This window comes from Trachurus japonicus, chromosome 14, assembly GCF_045865225.1.
Source record: "Trachurus japonicus isolate A0001 chromosome 14, Traja_1.0".
In the NCBI taxonomy this organism is placed as follows: domain Eukaryota; kingdom Metazoa; phylum Chordata; class Actinopteri; order Carangiformes; family Carangidae; genus Trachurus; species Trachurus japonicus.
The window spans coordinates 28,111,537-28,137,720 of record NC_140920.1 but is presented as its reverse complement, the minus strand read 5'-3'; the positions used below and the strand labels follow the sequence as shown (position 1 = coordinate 28,137,720).

General features: G+C 42.5%; 1 protein-coding gene across 4 annotated transcripts in view; it reads left to right on the top strand.

Annotated features, from left to right (window-relative positions):
* robo3 (roundabout, axon guidance receptor, homolog 3 (Drosophila)) overlaps positions 1-18,328 on the top strand; it is a 101,701-nt gene extending 83,373 nt beyond the window's left edge. The window contains exons 15-27 of one of the 4 annotated variants that reach the window (XM_085798714.1): positions 383-507; positions 1,963-2,146; positions 3,155-3,403; positions 3,583-3,622; positions 4,507-4,646; positions 4,805-5,092; positions 6,044-6,194; positions 7,291-7,512; positions 8,228-8,430; positions 9,480-9,587; positions 10,394-10,561; positions 12,151-12,293; positions 17,381-18,328. In XM_085798714.1, coding sequence (XP_085654840.1) covers positions 383-507; positions 1,963-2,146; positions 3,155-3,403; positions 3,583-3,622; positions 4,507-4,646; positions 4,805-5,092; positions 6,044-6,194; positions 7,291-7,512; positions 8,228-8,430; positions 9,480-9,587; positions 10,394-10,561; positions 12,151-12,293; positions 17,381-17,392 — 2,033 coding nt within the window. In that variant the 3' untranslated portion in view covers positions 17,393-18,328. Of the gene's footprint in view, positions 1-382; positions 508-1,962; positions 2,147-3,154; positions 3,404-3,582; positions 3,623-4,506; positions 4,647-4,804; positions 5,093-6,043; positions 6,195-7,290; positions 7,513-8,224; positions 8,431-9,479; positions 9,588-10,393; positions 10,562-12,150; positions 12,310-17,380 lie in introns of all 4 variants that reach the window. The other 3 variants (XM_085798713.1, XM_085798716.1, XM_085798717.1) reach the window with 3 other exon arrangements.
* Positions 18,329-26,184: the final 7,856 nt, after the last annotated feature.

The window sequence follows — 26,184 nt, the reverse complement described above, 5'->3', positions numbered from 1 at the left end:
ATTCTGGGGTTAATTTTATATCCCCTGCAATTTTTGGTTCATTTATTTTGATCCCTGTTTTCATTAAATTCCGGCTAACCCAGCCTGAGGTCCTCAGCAGGTTGATCCAAACTCAAGATTAAAAACAAGAGCCTCCAGATTCACCTGCCTGGGTAGATTAATTTGGAAAAAAAATATAAAAAATAATAATAATAACTTTTAAAAGCATGCAATAAAACTTCATTTCCCTCCTGCTACAACTCGCTTTCATGTTTCCTGACTCGTGTTGTCACCTCTATCGCCTGGAGCGAAAAAATTTTAAATTATTTTTACCCACTTAATTTTCTGCTCTTCGTTGTGCCTTGTATCACTATGTTGATGTTGTCTCACCAACCTCCCACAGTCCCCAGCGCCCCACCCAGAGCTGTTACAGTGGCAACAATGAAGCTAGGCAACAGCTCCAGCATCAGCATCTCCTGGGAGCCTCCACCCAGCGAGATGCAGAACGGCATCATCCAGGAGTACAAGGTAAAAACACCTGAACTCGGCCGACTGGAGGAGGCGACAAGATCGAATTACTGACAGACAAATGAGCAGAAAACATGTGAGACATAGAGGAAACACTGTAAGCTGCACATCGTTAATGTAGAAAGTGTTGAAACAAATAAGATTTCCTACATCTATTCCCAGTGCTGCAATTTTCAGATGTCTGTATAACACCTCATGTGTAGACCACAATTTGCAGATGTTCCACTTATTACGTAGGGTGGGGTTGATGCAACAGCACTGCACTCTACACTAGGGACTTAAAGCGACGGCAGATTTTGCAAAGGCTACGGCACCTGGAATTAATATCTCCTGATGCTGGTGCCGTAGCCATCAAATCCATAGTAGTCATTGAAGGGATAGTTTAACATTTTGGCAAATTGGCCCATTGCCATAATCCCTATAGTCATAGCAGAAGGTTCGTTACCTTTAATTGTCGGTACAAGCTATTTTTAGAACAGCGGAGCAGAGCCATGAGCTGTTCAGAGCTACGCTACAGAGGCTAATGGGATTTCTTGGTTTCCCTCATCAAATTCATCAAATACACAATCCAACAACTCCAAAACGCTCTGGTGGACAAGTTGTGACCTGCACATTCACCACGCTATGAGATAATAACGGAACGTTTCAAGACGGAGTTGTTTTCGAGTTAAATTTGTGCAAAACAGCTGATGCTCGTTCCCGTCGGGGGCAGTTTTTCGGCAAGCAGTCTCTGCATTTGACTCAAAAACAACTCTGCCTCGTAACGTTCCGTTATTATCTCATAACCTGGTCAGGGCCAGAAAGAAGTTGCTCTATGCTTTAGATGGCAGTTTAATTTCAGAATAAGGGTTTTTGCTATTATATGACCTAGAATTTAGGTGTACCATGTCAACTTAACTTTACATACTATACATTTTCAGAGTGTGTGCTGCTGAAACATGTAATGCATAGTGTGTCACTATCAATTTTAGAACACGTTTATAATTTCAGAATGACAATAAGGAACATTTAATCCAATCATCTGAAGCACGTTTTGTAGAGACTATGTGAGATATCTTGTTTCCCTGTGGTAGATGAGCCGGCTACGGCAGCAACACCGGCACAACGGCTTCAGTCCATAGTTGTTCATAGTTGTCATTGCAAAAAGTTGGACATCATGGGCCCCCTCCTCCCTACGGGGGCCCCCGGTTCACCTCCACTGAAGGACTCTGGGTTTCTCTAAAACTTCAAACACAGAAAAGAGCTCAGTTGTTAGTGGTCAAGGAACATCTGACTCTGCTTTGATGTCCTTTTGAACAGATGAAATGTTGTAGCCTGTAGTAAACTATTTGATCAGTGGGTAAAAAACATTAGGCAGATAGCACGCTGAGCTGAGGAGTTTAAACAAACGTCCGCCAGTGTCACAGAAAGCAGCCGCAGAACGAACTCACTTCCAACCCTGTGTGTCTGTAACAGGTTTGGTGCGTGGGCAGCGGAGGAGACAACCAGACGCGCTACCACATCAACAAGACGGTGGACGGGAACACGCTGTCCACGGTGCTGAAAGGCTTCATGCCCGGCGTGCTGTACCAGGTGGAGGTGGCGGCGGTGACCAGCGCCGGCGTCGGCACCCACAGTCAGCCGGTGTCCGTCCTCATCAGTGAGTCCACAAAGAGGAAAAAGAATGAGAGAGGGGCAAGAAGGACTAGAGACAAGACCGTGTTGGTCCACTAGGATGAATCATGGATGGATAGATAGATAGATAGATAGATAGATAGATAGATAGATAGATAGATAGATAGATAGATAGATAGATAGATAGATAGATAGATAGATAGATAGATAGATAGATAGATAGATAGATAGATAGATAGATAGATAGATAGAGCAATATGTACAAACAAAAAAACAAAAGCACAATTCTAACAAAAAGAAAGTGCCACAAATCAAATATCAATATGGTCCAGAAACAAAAACTCAAGTGTGTAAATAACCCATAAAAATGTTAAACATGTGTAAAGGTAGCAGTAGTTGTATCATCCTAAGTGACTTATTAATTAAATGACCAGAAAATAAATTAAAATAAATAAATAGTTGTCCTATTGTATTAGATCTAGGCTGTCTGAATACAAGTTGAAAAGGTCCACTGAACAAACCTTATTCTGAGGATAGTTTGATTCAGAATGTGCATGTTTATTTTTCTTCTTTGCACATTTTCAGTTAAAACTCTCTAAAACTGACCTTTGACCTCTAACAACAGGTTTACTAAATGGTGCTCCTGGCCTAAAAGCAACTGGATCAAGTTACAGTGGAATTTTGTCAAGGCCTGGGTCCATATTCAATTTTCTCTTAGATTTTTACTGAATATGTTGCACTTTTATGATCTCATAGCTTTTCATCTAGAGCTAGGACTAGGTCTTTGGTTTTTTGAAAACTGATGTCACTCCCATCGACCCTAGCTGTACTTAATAGAAAGTCCTCATTAGAATGCATGTTAGCATGCTAATATGCTAAATTCCAATGGTGGACAGGGTATACAGGGAACCCTACTGCAAAATACAGCTTTTAATCATCAATATTTGGCCCCTCAAAGCCCCTCAAAGCATCTCTGTGTTCTCCTCCTCCTCATCTTCTTCTCCCTCCTCTGCTCTCCTTCTCTTCCCTCCAGAGCTACCAGCTGAACAGCCCTCTGTCGCGGGCGGCGGAAGCGGCGGTGGCTCCGGCAACGGCGGCGAGGAGAGCAGCGTAAGTCTGGCCGAGCAGATCACCGATGTGGTCAAGCAGCCGGCGTTCATCGCGGGCATCGGCGGGGCCTGCTGGGTCATCCTTATGGGCTTCAGCGTCTGGATCTACTGCAGGCGCAAGAAGAGGAAGGAGCTGAGCCACTACACCACCTCCTTCGCCTACACACCGGCAGGTCAGGATGGGATTGTGATGAGGAAACAATAAATGAACTAAACCTGGATTCAGGTTGCTGCTGAAGCCATTTTTTATATTTGAATGCAATTTACGCATGGCTGTGTGACTTATTTTATTCAAATAAAGAATGATCGCGTAATATAATCCTCACTGTAATCCTCATTTTGTCTTCTGCAGTTGGTTTCCCTCATGGAGAGGGATCAGGACTCAATGGAAGGTAATTAAATTACGTCCCACATTTATATTCCATTGTGTTTCTCTGTTCTGTCTTTTCGTTTCTCTTCGAATGTGTCCGCAACTCCGCATGCAATGTCTTCTTCCCTCCTCTGTTGCTCACCCTGAGGTTTCTCCAATTTTTCCCTGTTAAAGGGGTTGTCCTGGAAGTTTTTCCTCAGTGGATGTGGATGTGTGGGTCTAAGGCAGTGGTTCCCAACCTTTTTTGGCTTGTGATCCCAGTTTGACATTTTGATATTTTTATAAACTGTTTTCTTGTCTGTAACAACATCTATTGCACGTCTGTCCGTCCTGGGTGAGGGATCCCTCCTCTGTTGCTCACCCTGAGGTTTCTCCGATTTCTCCCTGTTAAAAGGGTTTTCCATGGAGTTTTTCCTCAGTCGATGACGTTCTGAGGACAGAGGATGTTGTTACGATGCCATGTAAAGCCCTTTGAGACAAACTGTTTGTAAAAACGGGCTATACAAATAAAATTGCCTTGCCTTGCCTTGCCTTGCATTTTATTTAAACTCAATTTATATTTGAGAAAGTGAAAGTACACTATAGAATATTTGTTTAAGATTGTGTGTGGTGTTTTTTATCATTTAAAAAGAATAATAATTAGTTAAAGCAATATTTTTGTCAGTAATTTTTTTTTATGAAATACTAGACATTTCAGGCCACCCCATTTGAATTTCAGGACCCCAAGGTTGAAAAACACTAGTCTAAGGACAGAGGATGTTGTTATGATGCCATGTAAAGCCCTTTGAGACAAACTGTCTGTAAAAACGGGCTATACAAATAAGATTGCCTTGCCTTGCCTTCTCTGCTGCTTGTATTTCCATCGTTGGTGTCTCAAACTAACACCAGAGTGTCTCGTCTCTGCAGACCCGGCGTGCTGGGAGCCAACATGGGCAACTACCCGTGGCTGGCAGACTCTTGGCCCACCACCAACCTGGTTCACAGCGGCAAAGAGGCCGTCAACTCCTGCACCACCAACCACGACACGGCTGAGAGATACTACAACGGTACGCCGCTGCTTAGATACACAGTGTGAATGTGTTTTGTGTTGTTGTGCTTAGAGAAAAAACTGCTTTGGGAGATTTTCTTACAAAACAGAGATACCAAAGCAAACAATCTCTCTTCCCGCTCTAAATATAACCCCCCCCCTCCCGCCTGCGTGCAGAAGCCGGCATCTCCAACTACCTGAACCAGACGGAGAAGTACAGCATGGGGGGCTCCACTGAGGGGCCCATCTACAGCACCATAGACGCCACCAGCGAGGACCTGCACGGTTTCACCTACGCCCAGCACACCTCCACCACGCCCTACGCCTCCACCTCCATCATGCCCTTCACCACCCAGATCCAGGCGCCGGCGCCGGCCCACGGCGGCGAGCAGCAGGAAGACGGCCACTGGATCACCCAGCCGGGGCCGTCGGGGGCCCAGTACGCCCAGCCGGACCGCTGCAACGGTGAGGGGGCAGCACAGACCTGACCTGTCTGTTGTCAGTCAACACAGACACATTATGGGTTTTTTTTTTCATAAAGTATATTTTTGGGGCTTTTTTGCCTTTTTTTAATGGAAAGCACAGTTGAGAGAGAGACAGGAAATGGGGAGGCAGAGAGGGGGGAATGACATGCAGGAGCTAAACACTGGCCCACATTATGGTTTTCTAATGTGCTCTAACTATAATATGATATAATATGGACTTTACATAGCATCATGAATCAATCAATCAATCAAACTTTAATTCTAGAGCACTTTTCACACAAACAAAGCAGCATGTGCTTTACATGATAAAATAATAAACAAAAAAGGACTTTTACTCACACACACTCACACAAAAAAAACAAAAAATATTAAACCATTGAGGAATTAAAAGCACATGTGAAGTGCTATCTTACACTCAACAATTTGCAGTGGGGGAAACAATACAGAGTGAACAAAAGTAAGATAAAGTAAGTAAATGGTATACAATAAAATAAAAATGAAAATATATAATAAATAAATAATACAAAGGAATGAAACAGCAATATTGCATCAAATTAAAGTTCAGTATCCATTAGATCCATCATCGCTGGATTAAGGATAACACACTCACACGCATATACTGTACACACACATATTCCGCCCACTTGCCACCATACCAACATATTTTTTCTTTTGCAACTTGCGCTTTATTCTATTTATTTATATATTTATTGAGTTTTTTCTATTGTAATATGTGAATGCCTGTGCTACGAGGATGAACAATCTCGTTGTGTGGGAACATGCAGTGACAATTAAGTATTGAGTAATTAAGTATGTAGATAAATTAAAAAGTCATGTAAGAATCAAATTTTCTCTGTGAGCCACATGCATGCTGGGATACGTGTCAGCTTTCATGCCGGTGTTATCCCCTCTCTCTCTCTCTCTCTTTTAGTGAGTAAGCCCAAGCAGAAGGCGATGGGTAAAGCTGTCAAGACCCCGTCTCTGACCTGGATGGAGGCGTTGCCCCCGCCCCCTCCCATCGGAGAGCTGGAGCAGTGCGAGCACGACGACCAGCCCCCAGAGCACGAGGACATGGACATCGGGTGAGTCGGACTCCCGCGCCTCCCTTCTGTAATTTAACCACGTCATCGCTGGCACTTCCTGTCACCTCTAACAGGAACATTATGTATCGGAGCCAACGTGGCTCTTCTCTCGCGCCTCTGGCTCAGACAACTCAATTATCTCAGCCTCGGTCAATCGCTTTAGTGATTTAACTGTTTCTCCAACTCTTAAAAACACACTTAGCTGTGCTGCTTTTCACTGTTCGCTCCCTGCAACCTCAGGGCAAGACTGTCACAGAGCATCACACTCTCAGCAGCAGATCCCACCCCAGCTGAAGCTTAACCTCCTGCAGTTTCGCCAACGGCAAGTCCCTCTGATTTGAGTGGAGCCTGAAAGAACAGCATTAATCTTAAGGCGGCCTCTTAGCGGGCTGTATTTGAAGGCACCACCGAGCAAACAAATTGCCCTCACCAAAATGTCTTAAAGGGATAGTTTAACATTTTTGCAAATTCGCCTATCACCATAATCCCTATAGTCATAGCAGTAGGTTCATTTACCTTTAATTATAGGTGCATGTTGTTTTGAGATCAGCGGGGCAGAGATGTGAGCTGGTACAGGTCCCCTGTCCCTCATCAAACTCATCTAAATACACAATCCAACAACTCCAAAACGCTCTCGTGGACAAGTTGTGACCTACACATTCACCACGCTATGAAATAATCATGTATAATTATGTAACATTACATCACATGAAGCAAATACTCAGAACTACTTGCGCTTTTGAAATGAATCCACCCAGCAGTCATGTCTGGAAAGTAGTTCCGGCTATGCATCTGCCTTGAAAACAACTCTGTCTCGTAATGTGCAGGTCACAACTTCTCCACAAAAGTTGTTGGATTGTGTATTTGATGAGTTTTGAGAGACAGGGGACCTGTACCATTCACCTCCATTGTGTTCGCTGAGCAGCTTGTGTCTCTGCCCCGCTGATCTCAAAACAACGCACTGATAATTAAAGGTAATGCACCTACTGCTATGCCTATAGGGATGGGCAAATTTGACCAAAATGTTGAACTTTCCCTTTAAGAGCACACAAAGACAAGATGAGTCTGTATCACTTAGCTTCGTCTCTCTCTGCAGCTCCGATGAGGAGTGGTGCCCCCCCCTCCCCGAGAGGACCTACCTGATGGAGGGCTGCGAGGACGGACCCTGTCCCCCGCAGAGGAACAACACCTCGTCCCCGGCCACCTCCTACAGCCACCAGTCCACCGCCACGCTCACCCCGTCCCCGCACGAGGAGACCCGAGCCCCGCACGACCTCTCCCGCCTCAACCAGCTGGAGGGCCAGCAGCAGCTGTCACGGTGCGTCACTGGGCCTGACATTGATTGGTTGTGCTTGTGTATGAATCCACTCTATGAATATGATTGTTATGATAGAACATAGAAACATTGGATTCCATTGTCCCGTTGTGCACAGAGACACAGGTAGCGGTCAGTGTGATACAATAAATCAATGAAAATTAAAATTCATTGAATAGAAAAATCAAAATTGCTCCATTCGGCAGCATTATCTAACAAAATGTAGCTCAACCTCTGACTTTTCATTTGCTACAGATAAAATAACAAAATCATTCTCTCACAAATAAAAAGAGCTTTTTAACAATTCACAGTTTGACACATCATTTCAGCTTCACATGGTCTCACTTTAGTTTTTCATTTCGACAACAATTGTTCACATCCATCACAACACATTTGTCAGGGGAAAAAAAACACATCATTGCATCAATTGCATTTATTTATTCTCCTTTCACAGCAGCAATGTCCAGTAATCCACACGCACCATTGTCAGACAAATGGCTAATCCCTCGGCCAGATGTTAAATTATTTAAATAACAATGAAGCAGAAAGCATTTCGAATCACAACAAGAGAAGGCAGTGAGATATTACACCAGCAAACGGAGAGTAAAAATAGTACACACACACACACATTAAAGCTGTCTCTGAGGCGAAAGCTTCAGCTTCCGATTCAGCTGATCTCTTCTCTCCAGTAACATGTTGCCCTTATTTCCCATAGCAGAAGGTTACCCTGCGGTCCGGTGCCAGTCCCCCAGGCGCCGAGCCCGCCGCTCACCCAGTCCAACCCCAACCTCTCCGGCCAACCGCATCACAGCTCATCAGAGGTTGGCACGCTGCAGTGCCAAAGTCCTGCCCAGCGCTGCGTCCACAGCCAGGGCCCGGCAGCTCTGAATGAAGACAACGGCAGCGCCGCCACCACACCGGGTAAAGAAGGTTTAACTCACACATACAGCACAAGCCTGCACATCAGATAACGCACACAGATATGCACATTAGCGAGAGAGGTCATGTGACCCGTACATGCATGATGCATTCACCCTCAAGCTGTGCTGACCTACTGTTTGTCATTTAAATAATCCATATGCATTGAGTACATCCCATATTCTTTTTTTTTTCTTGAATAATTTATATTTTCACTCAGTGACAGATAGCACTGTGTAGTTATTGAACTTTTTTTATTATTATCTTTTTATTTCAGTTAAATGGATAGTTCAATATTTTGGCAAACTGGCCCATTGCCATAATCCCTATAGTCATGGCAGTAGGTTTGTTACCTTTATTTGTCGGTGCAAGCTGTTTTTAGAGTGGCCGAGTCAAGCGGCGAGCTGCTCAGAGCTACAGTACGCTACGGAGGCTAATGGAATTTCTTGGTTTCCTTCATCAAACTCATCAAATGCACAATCCAACAACTCCAAAACACTCTCGTTGTGACCTGCACATTCACCACGCTAGATAGAGTTGTTTTCAAGGTAAATGCAGAGACTGCTTGATGAAAAACTGCCCCTGAAGACAACATGCATCAGCAGTTTTGCATGAATTTACCTCGAAAACAACTCTGTCTCGTAATGTTGCATTATTATCTCATAGCGTGGTGAATGTGCAGGTCACAACTTGTCCACCAGAGTGTTTTGGAGTTGTTGGATTGTGTATTTGATGAGTTTGATGAGGGAAACCAAGAAATCCCATTAGTCAGCTCGCAGCTCTGCTCTGCCATTCCAAAGAATAGCTTCCACCGACAATTAAAGGTAACAAACCTACTGCTATGACTATAGGAATTATGGCAATGGGCCAATTTGCCAAAATGCTGAACTATCCCTTTAACAGACAACGAAAAACATTATACAAAATAATCAGACATTGTGATAAAGTACACAAAAAAATAAATAATAATGATAATAATAACAATACATCCCATATTCTGGATAGAGAAAAAAACACCTCTCTAATGGTTGTGTTGTCCCTTCCTCTCACAGTGCACAGTCGCTCATCCCCAGCAGATACATGCACTCCCCCCAACCAAAAATCACGTGTGAAAAAAAAGGTGTCCAAGAGTTCAGCATACAGAAGAGACATCCAAGGAGGTGAGTGGGCTGGAGTTCTTTTTTTTTTTTTTTTTCTCTCCATTATTGACATCCTCTCCAATTTACAAAAGTGTTGCCGAGCAGCCGAGTATTAGAATAAGTGTTATTTTGCGCGACCGTGACAGCGCTGAAGGACGGAGGGTGTATCAAATGTTCTCGGCAGCTGAATGTGCAGCGCCAGAGGAAAAAAAAATCAGTTATTTGTCATTGAGAGCGACTAAAGATGCATCATCATCATCATCATCATCACCCGGCACATACACACAAGATCCTCCGCAGCACCATCTGTGAATGAATACTCAACACAACCCGTGATTGAAAGGCAAGATGTGTGGCTGATTATATTTGTAAATCTGACTTGTAATCTTAGTTTACAGACTCCACACCGACTCCATATGTTTACCAGATAACCGTTTGCACTGCGCTGTGGGAAAGATGGTGATCTAAAGTCAGCCTGCATTGTGAATCCACTAACCTTGAAACCAATTAAACAGCACACGGCCGCATGCGAGTCATATAATCAGGATTCTGGCTTTAACAATGAGCCAGTCAGAGAATCTGTGTTTTAATTAAACGTAGCCCTGTTCTTCTAAGAGAGAACAACACTGTGACTTATCTCCGGGGGGTTCTCTCAATTATGCAGACAAAAACAAAATGTTCTTTCTCTCTTTTTTCTTTTTTTTTTTTAAAGCTATAAATCTATTCAATAACACAAAAGCCAACGCTAAATTTAGTTTTCAAGTGCAGCAAACTCTAGACATTCTTCATGTTTTATTCCCCCCCCTCCCCGCCGTTCATTTTCTCAGACCTCCCCCCACCTCCGGAGCCGCCCCCAGAGGAGGATAGGTTGCGGGGTCCCCAGGGTTGCACGGAGGCCAACGGCGCAGGGAGTGGCTCTCTGTCCTCCCTGGAAAGGAGCGAATACAGCAGCAGCAGCCACCAACGGAAAGGCTCGGGACAGAGACACGCTGACGGTAAGACACAGTCCTGCACACTGTCCTATATCACTCAGTCCACACCAGTCCAACTCCCGTGTGTGTGTGTGCATTTGCTTTTCATTTTAACCATGGTCAGATGTAGCCAAGTCCCACATTTCTGCTGTATCACTCCCTGCTGCTGCTGCTGCTGCACTGCAGTGTTTCCTCCACAGCTTATTATACAGCAGAAGAAAGTGGGACTGCGTGGTGAGTGAGTGAGTGAGTGAGTGAGTGGCTGCCAGATCATTCCTGATTGAACTTCTAACACTGAAAATAGTATTTAGAACGTAGAAAATGAAAACGTCTGGTTGAGATCCAACCCTCAGAAATCCTGCAGTAGGCTTGGATGATGTCCAAAAGTCAATATCCTCATACAGCCCCTACCCAAACACACAAACATCTAATATACATGCCACGTTTTCTATAATGATGATGCAACTAATTGAATGAACCTGATGCGATCACCACTGACACACTCACCTGCCGCAACGGATTTTAAACATTTTGATTGAATTGCACTTTAAATATGCATCTGAGCAATGAATTGAAAAGACAAGAGCATCCGTAGGAACAATGAAACATGATTTAAGCGCATAGCAACACATCAAACCAAAAACTATGTGTCTATTCCTATTTATTCTTTTCAGTTATTTTGGTTATTTATTATTATAGGTCTAAAAATGTTATTTATCCTTTACGCTGCTGAACCTAATGTGTTCCTTCATGTTTTTAACATGTTGAATGACAATAAACTGTAACACTTTATAATAAGTACACACTATTAAGCATTAGTTCAGCATTAATAAATACTGAATTCTTCATTTATAACGATGGATACTACTTAGTATGTAGTTTATAAATACAGTCAGTGCTTATCAATGATGAGCAAAACATTTTAACTGTGTTTATAAACTACATACTAATGAGTATTCATGTGTTATAAATGATGAACTCAGTATTTAATGCTTAACTAATGCTTAATAGTGTGTACTTATTATAAAGTGTTACCCAATAAACTGACAATAAAATGAACTGAACTTAACAATAATGCTGCGTTCACATGGAATCCAGCAGACGGGAAGCGAAACACAAACAAACTGTGCGACAGAACTGCATGATGACGATATACATGTGACAATATGTTGCAATGGCGTATTGTTTACAACAAATTACTGTATATTATTTAATGGTATTATCATAACTATACATTAGGGCTATAAAATTCTGCTTCCTCTTGATATTGCATTGCAACCTGAAACTTATGCTAAATTCCCCCCAAATGTGAACGCAGCATGAGGAAGTAGTGAGCTGGTTCAATATAATACCTCTATGTGTGTGTGAGGTGCTGACAGGCCACATGACGTTAACGTTGACGTGCTGCCAACCTTTAGAAACGTCCAGCAGGCTGGTCCTGTTAGCACCTTAGAGGGTGCCAGCTGCATAAGGTCAATAGAAGTGGTTTAGCTTTAAACTCCCATTGGTTCCAGCAGATCCATCCATCTCAGTGTGACGACAGTAAGACACTGTGCTGCCTGTTAAACAGCAGAGTAAAGGTTAACCCCGTCTTCCGTCTGCCCCCCCACCAGGTGACGACATGATGCTGTACGGTAGTAAGGCTGGTTACCTCTCCAGGAGTCAGATGTCCAGTAACTGCTCCACCACGGGAAGCTCCTCGTCCAGAGGCTCCACGGGCTCCCGGGGGCTCAACTCGGCCCGGAAACACAGCGAGGTATAGAGCATCAATGGTTTTGATGATATTTGACTGTTTTTTTTCTGGATGAAAACAGTTCTATTTTCACCTCTGAGGGTTTTAATAATTGATGCTTTCAGATATTCATGAGCATGGGAACAAAGGCTGTTCCTTCCACTGAGAGGTTCATGTGGTTTAGTTTTATCCACATATCATTACTCGCGCTCCATAAAACACACATAATCTTACACGGTGCGTGTGGGCTCATGAAAAGAAGCCGCTACATTCTCCTGTCGCCCACACACACACACACACACACACACACACACACACGCACACAGTCACCAATGAGCTCCCAGGCTACTACATACAGATCTACCATTACCATCTGCTCAGAATGGGCTTTACAGTCAGAAACAGTGTTAAGCGTGTGCACTCGCCGCTCTCTCCGGAGCGCACTTCAGAGGCCTCCCCCCTCGCTGTGGGAGCGCTCCTTTTAAATGCGCCCCCTGCAGATGAGGACGCTGTCTTTGATGGCAGAACAAGCTGTGTCAGCTGAATGGAAAGCTCTGCAGGGACGTCAGGCCGGAGAGGCTGCACCACCACAGAATGTATGACACGTCCCCCCCCAGCTTCACTGCAGGTAGGCAGGTGGTAGACAGGTAGAGGTGCAGTCAGGATCCTGACGAGTCTAACCTGTAAGCAGAGCCCCATCAGAGTAGGTTAAAGGGATAGTTCATTTTTTCTTGCCTACTGCCATAACTGCCCTACAACGGAAGAAAGGAGCAACTCCTCAAAGTGCAGTTCTGAGAAAAATGAGTTTAAAGTATTTTTGTTGTCCAGTCAACTGTATTGAACTTAGGATTCTGAAAATCGGTCAAATCCTTGCTTTTGCAAGTAGTAGTCTAGCTGTGTAAAAATATTTAACTCAAATTTAACATTTTACCCTTATTTCAGAGTTGTCAGAGCTGTCAAAATATAAGCTGGCCATACAACTCAAGAAAGGGGTAACTCCCATTGGTTCGTAAAATGGTAGTAGCCTGGTTTTGTGCATTCTATACACCGATAGAAAAGGGTACAGTAACTCATGTTACGGTGTTCTCTTGTTGTTTCCCCACAGCTTTGGGTATAGTTCTATACACAGACAGAATAAGGTAACTCTAGTTACTATGTTCTCTTGTTGTTTCATGGCAGTTTTTGGGAGTTACTGTGAAAACCACCCACAAATATCCCAAATAAGATAACGTTGAGTCAAGTTATTTATCCACATGATGTAGCAGACCTTTAATGTCCCAAAAATGACAAAATCTCCCTTTTGACAAAAAATGAGTTACCCCCTTCTTGCGTTGTAGAGCAGATAATCACTATAGTCATAGGGGTAGGTTCATTACCTTTAATTATCAGCGCATGTTGTTTTGAGATCAGCGGGGCAGAGACGCAAGCTGCTCAGTGAACACAATGAAGGTGAATGGTACCGGTCCCCTGTCCCTCATCAAATTCATCAAAAGTTGTGACCTGCACATTCGTCACACTATGAAATAATGAGTGATGCGTTTCGATGAGTTTTGAGGGACAGGAGACCTGCACCGTTCACCTCCATTGTGTTTGCTGAGTAGCTCACGTCTCTGCCCCACTGATCTCAAAACAACATGCACCGATAATTAAAGGTGATGAACCTAAACCTATGACTACAGGGATTATAACAATAGGCGAATTTGCTAAAATGTTGAACTATCCCTTTAAGTTTATCCAGAAATAAAAGGCAAAAGGTCAGTGGAAAATGAAGAGCAATGTCTAATTAGTTAATTAATTACTCTGCTCCTGAAAGTAATTCACCATTAAATCTAAATTAAAGGAAACAGGAGTAATTTAATATTGAAATGACACATTAGTGCTGCCAATTAAAATCTGACCTTCAACTAAATATTCCCATAATTCATTTCAGTTATTTCACAATATTTGTTTTTTTTCCAATATCCGCTTTCATTTTTCTTTTTCTGTGTAATTCATGATTGACGGATGAATTAGGGCGAAGTAATAATTCACCACTCCTTGTGGATTTGAATTATTATCAACTGTGTTTATCTTTCACTTCACATTTTAATTAGCTGTTTAAAAAAGAAGCACTACCACAATAAAACACTGCTTTATAAACAGTGGGTATACTGGCATGGGAATTACTAAATGTAGCTGCCAAACAATTATAAAGGAATAAAATACCAAAATGGAAATACTCAATAGTTCATAAAAGTAAAATTGTGCCGTGTCCAAAACCTTTAGTAAATGCACTTACTTTCTCTCTGCCAGTGCTTTTAGTTGACTTTTTTAAAAGCTGGAGAAAAAAAAAATCACTAGCAGCAATCAAACGGGTTACAGGCTGAGCGCTGGACTTTGCTATGACAGGAAATGACATTGGGGAAGTTCAGCCAACATCCACAGGCTGCATTTATGAGGAACGGGCCGTGCAGCAGCTTTGATGCAGCCGTTGTTAAGTTTAATGCTGTGACCTGAGGCGTCATAAAGCCTGGCCTGTGTCCAGAGACGCAGGGGAGGACGGCCCAGTCACGGGTCAGTCCGCTCCGACCTCTACGCACATCTGACATGGGAACCAAGCAGAGCAACTTGTAAAAGTGACACAATTGCTCCTTTCACTTGCTCTCAACACGCGCGCACACACGGATCCCTTGTATCTGGAGCCTCCCAGGTCAGCCCACCCCCCCTCCCCCCACTGTGGGGCAGTAAAGAACACCTCAGACCCTCGCTGACCCTTGCTGCCCTTTTCACACCTCATCAGAGACATGAAAGCTCGACCTCCTTCACAGTAAAGTTTGGGGTGTTTTTCAACAGGAAGCCTGGATTAGGTTACTTCTTCTTCCTGCTGTGCTGTCGACTGCTTATCTTTGCCCTTTGACCCCGGCGGTCAGGCTAGAGCGGGTGAGGGAGGGAGGGAGGGGGGGTTGAAGTCCTCCAGATCATTACTTCTACTCTGAGGCACAATGCATATCTGTACAGATGAAGAATATGGAAGATTCAGTTACTGGTTTTAGACCATGACTGATGAAGCTGAAAAACTGAAAAACCACAAACTGCAGTTCCTCTAATGACCACTAGTCAGTCCCCATAGACTGCCATGTTACAATGTTTAACTTTACAGCAGAAATAAACATATTACAGCCTGGTGCAAACACCTTTAATCCTCCTTCATAACAAGTGTGTGGGGTGATTTTTTCTTTTTTTTTTTTACTTTTTTATATATCACTCTCTTTTTTCAATTGTATGCAGGCTAAAATGATACATGAGGTTGTAGCTGTTTTGAGTGACAGGTGGGTGGGAGTTGGAGACTGAGTCAGACGCCAAGATGGCGACAGTGGAGCAGCTCACTCTGAGCCTCAAAGCTGCTCATCAGAAACTTTTAGGTGACATTAGTAGCTACGTTTCCATTGCAAGTTTTTGCAAAATAAAAAAAAAGTACAATTCCTATTTGCAGGTGTTTCCATTAAAAGGTGTTTTGCGAATGAGCCGTAATTCTCGTGAAGTCTAGTCTCACGTAACAGAAGGAACTATTGTTTGGTTATTCACACAGACATGTTATTGTGTGACACCACCTGAGTTATCAGACTGAGTTGAATGATTGTACCCGACACGCCAAAGTTTTATTAAAATAACCCAGTTGGGTGAAAATGTTCCAAAACGGACGGGAAAGAGAGGGACAGCGAAGGGAAACAGAAAAACATTACCAACGGGATCATATCTGATCACACCTGGAGTGACATGTAAATGCAAAAAAAGTGTTTCCATTACACTTTTGCGGTACAGTCTTATATCGATACGTATGAAAAACCACCTCATGAGAGCGTTAAAATGTTTAGGCAATATTTGAGAGTTTTTCTTCAAGATGTAGGCGTTTCCATTACTAGTTTTTGCGATATTTAGGTTTACACATTTCCAAGGGTAATGGAAACGCACCTACAGAGGCTGTCTCCATCTTTATTTACAGATTATGTGTAGGACAGACACAGCACACAAGACTTAAACAAACATTGTTAAGGTGACATTTTGACAAATGATCAGATCATCTTTTAGGAACCAAAATAAAAAAACACAGACTTGACGCCCAGTTTAGATATAAGAGAACATGTCACCCTTCAGTCTTATATCAGATCATGCAGCTTCCTCCTCTTCTTCTTCCCGACACGTCTTGTGTTTCGTTTTGTTTTTTTTCAGTTTGCTTTCGAAGTTTGTTGCAAACGTCTGACTCAGGTGCAGAAAACAGATGTGCTGGTGGAAAAACCAGATAGTCTGACCTTCAAGACACTCTCTGAAACGTTCATTTAAAAGAGCTTCCAGACAACTCAATGAGGTTTTTATTCGTTGTGTACACAAACACAAGAGTAAACAATTGATTTGTAATTTATCTACAGCTTCTCTTTTCCTCCCCTTATGACACTTGACACATCATCGTATGACTCAGCACCACTTTATGTTTTCAGATTCTCTGTCTCCTCCTGTCTTTGATTTAAAGTCAAATATGTGCATAAGAGTCTTAAACTCTACCTGTGCATTTACCTTTGTCTCTCCACTGAGTGATTCCAGGTAGAAGACATCTCCCTGTCTGTTCTTCACTACGTTCACACTGCGATTCATGTATTTTTGATATATGACAGAAATACAACATGTTTCTTGAAAGTGTCTGAGCTGCCTCTGGGACACGGAGGAGCGCTGACGTGCTGAGCAGCGCGTTCTCTCTCTCGCTCTGAAAGTGCTGCTTCAGGAAACAGGGGGGAAAAAAATGTTCACCATCAGACGACTGAGCAGGTTCTTCAAACTCAGCCGTGACTAAATTGAGCCATTGCGAAACCAAACCGCTGTTAGATTAGAGTCATCTGTCGCCGTCTGCTCCCGGCTTATTGATTTAATGTCTCTCAGTGGTTTTTCATTTTTGCCTCCGCGCACGTTTAATAAAAGTCTGAGTCCACCTTAATCAGGTGAACTGATGGTTGTGAGAAACAGCGATTTCAAATCTCAGGGGGAGGCTGAAACTTCCTGTCCTTCAGCAGCCTTTTTTTATATTATTTGACATTTTTACTGATGTTGAAATGTTTTTTTTTTTTTCCTCTCTTTTCCAGGACATGAGATAAGAACACCAGCTCGCTGTCGATGTGCCATCAATGCCTCCATCATCCACCACCTCTCTGATCCAGGATCAGGGACACCAGACTCCGTCATTGCTGTGAATGAAAGAACTATACAGACTTTACATCTTGTTTTTTGGTATTACTATGATTATTTATGAGCTATGGATTTCATTCCTCTCCCTTGATTTGTAAATACCTGTGTCTGTACTGTTCTTTTGTGGGCTCTGGATACAGGGAAAGAGACGTATATTGTATTTATGAGGATATTAAAAAAAAAAAAACTCACAAATGTAAAAAAAAAAAAAAAAGTCTGTTATTAAAAAAAAAAAGCTCATGTCTTGAATGTGCCAACTTTTTTTTTTTTGTCAAAATGTATACTTTCTGGAAAAGCATTAACTACTGTTGCACTCTCTTGTTGTGATGGCAAAACAACAGAAAATAAGAAGCACAAAGTGTGTTTGCTGGTCGAAAGAAAGAGAGAGAGTGAGAGAGAGGCGGCTGGAAGAAGCCAAAACGAGCGGGTTCTCGCTCCCAGACGGGCGACTCCACCTGAGCGCCCCCCCCCCCCCCCCCGGACTGGGACCACCTGCACCTGTGCAGTCTGCCAGGAACAGACTTTTCTACGGTTTCCTTTGGTTCCTGTGCAGCAGACGGCTCCGGTGTGGCAGCAGACAGACAGACAGGCTTTATAAAAGTTTGATTGTACGCCACCCCCCCCCCCCCATCCCCTCCCCTCTTCCTACTCCTCTCTGGTCCCTGCCCTCCCCTCCTCCTCCACCTTCCTCCTTATTCATCTGAGAGACTGTTCGCTGCAGTTGTGAGATGAAATTTGCATATACTTCCGAAACGAACAAAAAAAAAAAAAAAACGTCTGTGGGCTGACTTTTTTGTACTCTTGTTGTTTTGTAAATGTACAATAAAATACATTTGCTGATGTGAGCCTTCATTTGTGTTTTCTGGAGCTGGGTATTTTCAGTTCACGCCATGTTTTTTTTGTTTTTTTGTCATTTTTTTCTGTGATTGTTCCCATCCATTGTCTGCAGTCAATTGACCCGGAGTCAAAGTCAATCTGTCAAACTACCTAACATGGGGTGAAGCTGAATGACTGATGAAAATGGAGGAAATTTCAGGATCAACAGAGGAGGGGACAGACGGACATGGAAAGAGCAAAATTAACGGGATAGTTCAACATTTTGGCAAATTGGCCCATCTCTATGATCCCTATAGTCGTAGTAGGAGGTTCGTTACCTTTAATTGTCAGTGCAAGCTATTTTTAGAATGGCGGAGCAGAGACGCAAGCTGCTCAGAACAACACTAATGGGCTAATGGGATTTCTTGGTTTCCCTCATCAAACTCATCACATACACAATCCAATGGGACAATGTTTAGCCCGGTAGAGCACCCGCGCCATGTTGAGGCTACAGGCCTCTGTGCAGGTGGCCCAGGTTCGAATCCTGCATCGAGCGTCCATTTCCAGCGTGTCATTCCCCACCTCTCTGCCTCCCCATTTCCTGTCTCTCCCTCGACTGTGCTTTCAATTAATGGCCGAAAAGCCCCCCAAAATATACTTTGAAATACACAATCCCGCTCTGGTGGACAAGTTGTGACCTGCACATTCACCACGCTATGAGATAATAACACAATGTTACGGACGGAGTTGTTCTCGAGGTAAATTCATGCAAAACCGCTGATGCACGTTTCCATCGGGGGGCAATTTTTTTGGCAAGCAGTCTCTGCATTTTCCTCTAAAACAACTCCATCTTGTAACGTTTTGTTATTATCTCATAGCGTGGTGAATGTGCAGGTCACAGTTTGTCCATGACAGCGTTTTGGAGTAGTTGGATTGTGTATCTGATGAGTTTGATGAGGGAAACCAAGAAATCCCATTAGCCTCCATAGCGTAGCTCTGAGCAGCTCGCGGCTCTGCTCCGCCGTTCTAGCTTGCAATTAAAAGTAACAAACCTAAGACTATTTAGACTATTTAGGACTAAGGATTATGTGAATGGGCCAATTTGCCAAAATGTTGAACTATCCCTTTAAAGTAGTCTGGCAACATTAGAAATGAGTTTTAAGAATATGGTAAAGATAGGACCTGAGCTCCACTGCCTCCTCTACACAGTGGAGACCAGGAAACAGAGCAGACGACACAGCAGGACAGAGGCAGAAGCAGGAACATCGTTCACACAGAAAGGAGAAAGAAGACAAACACAGAGAGGAGACAAGGACGCCATTCACATAAAGTCCCAGGCTGTGTCCAGCATCACCCTCCACTCCCTATAAGGTCCTCTCTTTACAGGGGGACTTCAACGTATCCCACAATGCATTTCTGTCACCCAAGTAACCCAGCGCTCATGTCATCTTGCGGATGAGTCGACTGTGTGCAGACCTTCACAAAGGAGCGCCTGGATGGTGAGCAGGGAGCAGACTGGGAGCGGTTTCAAGACACAGCCACCGTCTTGTTCAGATGAAAATTCAGTATTTTTTGTCTCCGTGGAAACAGCACACTGGGGCCACAGTAACACAATGTGGCAGCTTTGTATTAAAAAAGACTGTGGACCAGGCTGAAATGTCAAGAGACTTCTGGAGCTTCGGATGAACTTTAAAATGCATTTTAGCTCAGTGGGTTTGTGTTCAAGAAAGACCCAGAGTCTGTCCAGATGAAGCTCAAACACATCTACAACATACACATACAGGGCATGCAAAAGTTTGGGCACCCCTGGACAAAATGTATGTTAATGTGAACAGTTCAGCAAGCATAAAGTTAAACATGAAACACTCTTCTGCAATATTTTAAGCAATATCAGTGTATTATTATTTTGTTTTCAACAATTTTTGAGTGAAAAGAGGAAACAAAGCAGCAGCCTGCAAAAGAAGGGGAAACCCAGGAGACTGGAGCTCTCAGAAAACTTTGATCAAACAAGATATTCTTGTGTCAAGTTTATTTCGGACGTAACAAGACAGACAGTTAAATACACAGAGAATCCCAGTGTTGTCCAGAAGGGAATAGGAGGGAGCAAAAGCTTATCTAGCTTTTCTAGCTTATCCACTATCACTCCAAACAAAACATTTCAAATTGTAATAGGAAAATACAGGTTCAAATACCATTATTCTGTCAAAGCTCACCTTAGTCATTCAATGTCACTCATACACTCCTGAACTAAAACCAAACAATAAAATAAATAACATAATACAAAAAGCAAAAACAAAAGGAACAAAAGCTAAATAACCTCAAGCTAATCAAAGCAAACAAATGTCTTAATCAGAATACACTGTGATAGTTTCTAAGATGAAAATGTATAGGCCTACAGTATAGGCCTATATTGTTCAAAATATAAAGAGAATGTGTCAGCTGTATCTTTCTGTCTTATGGAGATCATTTCATCTTCCACTTGCTGAACTGTTCACTTTAACAGAAAGTTTGACCAGGGGCGCCCAAACTTTTGCATGTCACTGCATAAGAGTTAATAAACTGTGGTGTTTACAACATTACAAATATTATTCCACATGCAAACGCACAAGCTTCACACATGCTTGAAGGCTGATGAATGGACTTATCCATTTGAAACTGCGGGACACTCACATCCTGTTGTGCACTGAAAGGGACTCACACACAACTGTAGCTAAGAATCAAGGCCTTCGCTGGCAGCAGTCAGTACAGGGGAAGACAACGAAAACAAGGCACGAAGGTCAGAACACTGAACTATGGTTGTACACACAACAACAACTGCTGAGATGCTGCAGATGGAGGACAAAGAGGAGGGAGGACAGGAAAGAAGAACACAGGCTAAATAGAGGAGGGAGAGGGGCAGACAATGGGACGCAGATGCAAGGCATCAGGGCGGGGCAGACAGTCAGGGTGGCAGGAAGAGAATCTGAATCTGAATCTGGATCTGGATCTGGAGGGGTGGGAGTGATAGCAAAATAATAAAACAGGAAGTGTATAAAAAGCAGTGGTGGACAGTAACGGAGTAAATTTACTTGAGTACTGTACTTAAGTACATATCCAGAGGATTTGTACTTTACTTGAGTATTAGATTTCTTTGGTACTTATTACTCTTACTTGAATACATTTCCAAGACAAACATTTTTACTTTTACTCAAGTTAATTTCTACGAAGGCTGAAAAGTACTCGTTACTTTCAGATCTGCTCTTTTTTTTTTCTAAAATACTATTGGACACAAGCTGTGTTTGTCAAAGAAGAAAACCCTATCCCCAACCCCTAAAAGCAAGCACATCATCAGTGAGTTAATTCTCAGAAACAAGAGTTAAAAGGTCCTTAAATTCATTCAGAAAAAATTATGGTAATTCATTGATGTGAAAAATAAGAAATTTACTCTTACTCTTATTTTTACTTATAGTAAATTTAAAAGCATGTACTTTTGGATACTTAAAGGGACAACGAGGAGTTTCTATTTGGTTATAAAAAAGTCTCACGTTAATGTGGATGAATCTCCGCTACCCACACTTGTTAATGGGCCCATTTTCGATAAATATATCGTTTTGTCTCTATGGTTATTTTGTTATTATTAGTGGTGGTGGAAATGCTGGTCGAGCCGACCAGCGTTTCTTTACTTTCGGTTTCGTGGCGAGTCATGAGAATAACGCAGCCGAATCACTGTTTATGGTCGGAACTACGACGGTATGTGATCGTCTTCGAACCTCTGACTTTAATTCTTGATGAATGAAAACATGAGTCTGTCTTGCGCCGGTCAAAGAAATGTACGGTGCGCACGGAGGCTCATAAATGTAGTGTGAAAACGCTTCGCTTTTCCAAAACTCCTCGTTGTCCCTTTAAGTACCTTTAAATACCTTTATACTCTTACTCGAGTAACATGTCGACTGAGCTACTTTTACTTGGAAATAAAGTCAGTAAATTTTGACCAGTAGTATTTGTACTCTTACTCAAGTACTGAGGTCGAGTACTCTGTCCCTCTCTGATAAAAAGCCAGTATAGAACCAAAAAGGAAAATTAGACCAAAGACACAGACATGACACATGGAGTCGCCAGAAACTAAAATCATTCACCTACAAACTTTTGGGTTGTCCATCCATCCTGCCCAAACAGATTCAGGTGTGAGATTCATCTTGATCACACACACAGGTCACACAGGTGATCAGTGTGTTTTGGAGGAAGAGTGCACCCAAACTTCTGAAAAAACTCCTGGAGCGAAGCTAATCTCCTCCAAGCCTTCGCCTTCTGCAATCAGAGCCAACGCAAAATAAATAAATAAATAAATAAATAAAAACAAACTCTGGCCTCATTGCAGCGGCGCTGGTTTGCTTCTCATTCTCCTAATGCCTCATTCTCCCCTCCAACTTCACAGTGCATTGAACCTAGGTGAGTGCTGCACGCGCCAAGGAGCGTGAAATTGCCAAGCTCGGCGCTCTCAGAGTGCAGCACACGGTCCCTCCTGCTGTCCACCTGAGACAAGGCATGCATTACCCTCCGGTGCTCTACAGATGCTCGCCGTGTCCTGGCATACACAAAAACTCTCTAACTCACAGGCTCAGGCGCACACTCCACTTCACACACACACACACACACATACAGCCTGGGGTGTGTTTCTCCTTTCAGTGCTCTGTGATCCAGTGAAAGGGGCACGATGAGATGCTGCAGCTTTGTAGCAGATGGAGAGGAAACATTAAAAAATACTTTTTAAAAAAAACAAGGAGGTGTCAGAGAACCCTGTTGAATGTGTGGATGTTTTACTGACTTTACTTTTTTAAAGAATGATAGAAACAGGTCCAGTGCATTTCCATCTCAACTGCCTTTGGGGGGGAACATTTGTTTATTTTTTTATTTTTTATGTTTCTCAGAGGTTTGTTGAAATAGGGATTGTGAATGTCACAGGACAAAATGCTCACTGCTTTCTTTTCTTTTCAGATAATGTCAGTGCACGCAAGGACCGGAGCAGAAACAGGTTCAGATAGCCGATTGTGATTGGACAAGAGATCAGACCTGATATCAATAACAGCATTAAAGAGCTCAGCTCACGTTTGATCCAGTGAGACGACTGGTGAAGTGGGTTTCTGTCTCAGCTGGAATATGAAAAGGCAAAGGTTCTGAAAGGTCTAACAGAGTCAGATAACTTTTCAAAGATCTGTGATTGGATTGGCAATTTCATCATTTTTTCATAATTCCTCTTGAATCATTGAAGCCCTTGCCGAGTGTGATCAGGGACCGACTCCAGCGCCCTGCTCAGGATACAGGCACATAGAAAATAGATAAAGACGTAGATGTTACAGGTCTCCTGTGTTTTATTTGAAGTGTAAATTCGTGATTTTAAGAACCAAAACCATCTCATTGTAGTTTTCCATCTCCTCTCTCAGGCTTCTCTCAGGAGCTCCAGTAACAGCAGGTCAGTGAGCCAATCAGAGGAGAGGAGGCTCTGGGCTTCTCTTCTGATTTCAGGTAAACTGAAAAAGAGAGAAGAAAAACCAAACCACAAAATTACAGAAGTGCTGGTGACTGTGTGCATGTTCTTTAAGGACTGAGCATGGGATAGTTCAACATTGCAAATTGCCATAATCCCTATAGTTTTAGGAGTAGGTTTGTTACCTTTAATTATCGGTGTAAGCTATTTTTAGAACGGTGGAGCTACACTACGGAGGTTAATGGGATTTCTTGGTTTTCCTCATCACACTCATCAAATACACAATCCAACAACTCCAAAACGCTCTCGTGGAAAACTTGTGACATGCACATTCACCACGCTATGAGATAATTACGAAACGTTACAAGACAGAATTGTTTTCGAGTTTCATGCAAAACCGCTGATGCACGTTCCCATCGAACTATCCCTTTAATGCTTTCATAGTATGACTTTAGAACCTAGGCATCTATCTTTATACAATATGACCTTTAAAATAATTCCAATAAACTAACAGTTATCAGTTTAATCCTAGATGAGATATGACTATTTCAATTTAATACGTTCTATGGTTAGAGAATTACAATTACAAACTCAATGTCCGTGCCCTAAATAAACATGTAGTACAGCAAGGTCTACTACTGCACTGAAACCCTAATAAAGGCGACTGTCACATAAGTAAATGTGAATTTAAAGTGAGTGTGTATGAAGAAGCTCTGTTTTTGTTTCTGCAACAATCATAAGAGGTCAAAAATAACTTTTTGGGGACTTCTTTTAGAGTTTCATTACATTACACCCTGGTTCCTGTTTGATCCCATTCATCCTGACAGTGATTACAATGCATATGATGTTAAGAGGTTATTAGCTTTCATGAGTTCCACCAATGGGCCTGTGGAATTAAAAAAACCAACACAAGCAAAGAACAATAGATAAGAACGATAAGAAGATTTACGTTACTGACCTTCTACTGCGAGACCAAACAACCCCTTACCCTTTACATGCCCCCCCTCGACTTCCCTCCATCCCTCCATCCCTCCCTTCTTTTCCTCTTTCCCAGAGCTATAAATCACCTCGCTCATTCATTAGGCCAGTGTCAGGCCTGAAACGCCCACCGGCGCTGAAGGAAGAGGGCTGGAGGCCTGAGAGGAGAGCGAAGAGACAGAGACAGAAAAGGAGGGATGAAAGGGAGGGGACGGCATCATTTAAAGCCCTGTTCCCTCGTTTCAAAATGCAACACACCAATTTCCATGTTAATTTGCCCTGTGACAGCGGAGATGGATGTTTGTGACTTTTTTGGATGATGTGATGCATACATAGAGAGGCTCAAATGAAGCCATTATCTAGGCAGCAAGGTCGCTGGCTGATTTACAGGCTGCTCTGGAAACAACACATTCAACATTTAAGCGATGTTACAATACATACATATACATACATACCCGGTATATACTTATACACATACTTTTATACATGCAAATACTTATACATGCATATATACATATACATACATATGAATGCATAAACACATGAATATACAGTGCACATAAAAATAAATATACATGCCAGAATATAAGATTCACCATGGTCTACTGTATTCTACTGCACAGATGATTGACACTTGGATGAACAGACCACTGGTCAGTATCATTTTTGCTCCATGTCAATACTCATATTCATATAATCATATTCCCATTCACCATGAATCATAACAACAACAGCAATATTTCTCTGTACAACTAATGCACCTGTTCATCTATGGTGATGGACAGTTGCATAAACCCATTTATGAAAAGTGTCATCCCAAGACGTAAAACTGCATCACGTTGTATATCATACTGACAAGTGAAAAACATCCCCATACTTGTGATTTTGAAATTTCCTTCAAGGGTTCTACTTCTCAGTGTCATAAAATAAATATGAATAAGAGTAATATATAAATACATAATAAAACCCCTTGATTTCTGAGCTGTAAATAAGCTAGAGAACTGGTTTGAACATATGGCTAACTCTGGTACCCCGCCTGTTAGTCCAGTCGTCCAATGCAAAACATGTGTGTGTGTGTGTGTGAGCAGTCAACTGGCCCTGTGTGACTGACAGGGCAATAATGGAACAGATCACCCATATGGGCACCATTGATTTCCAGTTAATTGAATGATTACCACTTTAGTATGCAACACCACGGTTAACCAGGGCTCTCGATCAATCAGTGTTGAGCGTGTCACTGCTGCCTGTGTGACAGACAGAGGCTCAGACAGGGAGACAGCTCCTGTAATATCACTGGCTGGAGTGGCTCTTGTTTTTATTAGCACACACTATTTCATACGAGGTAGAAAATCAATATCCTGTACACATTTTTTTTTACGCTTTGGATATATGTAGGCAATATTGCATAACATATCTGTATCTATTGTAGCCACACATCATATC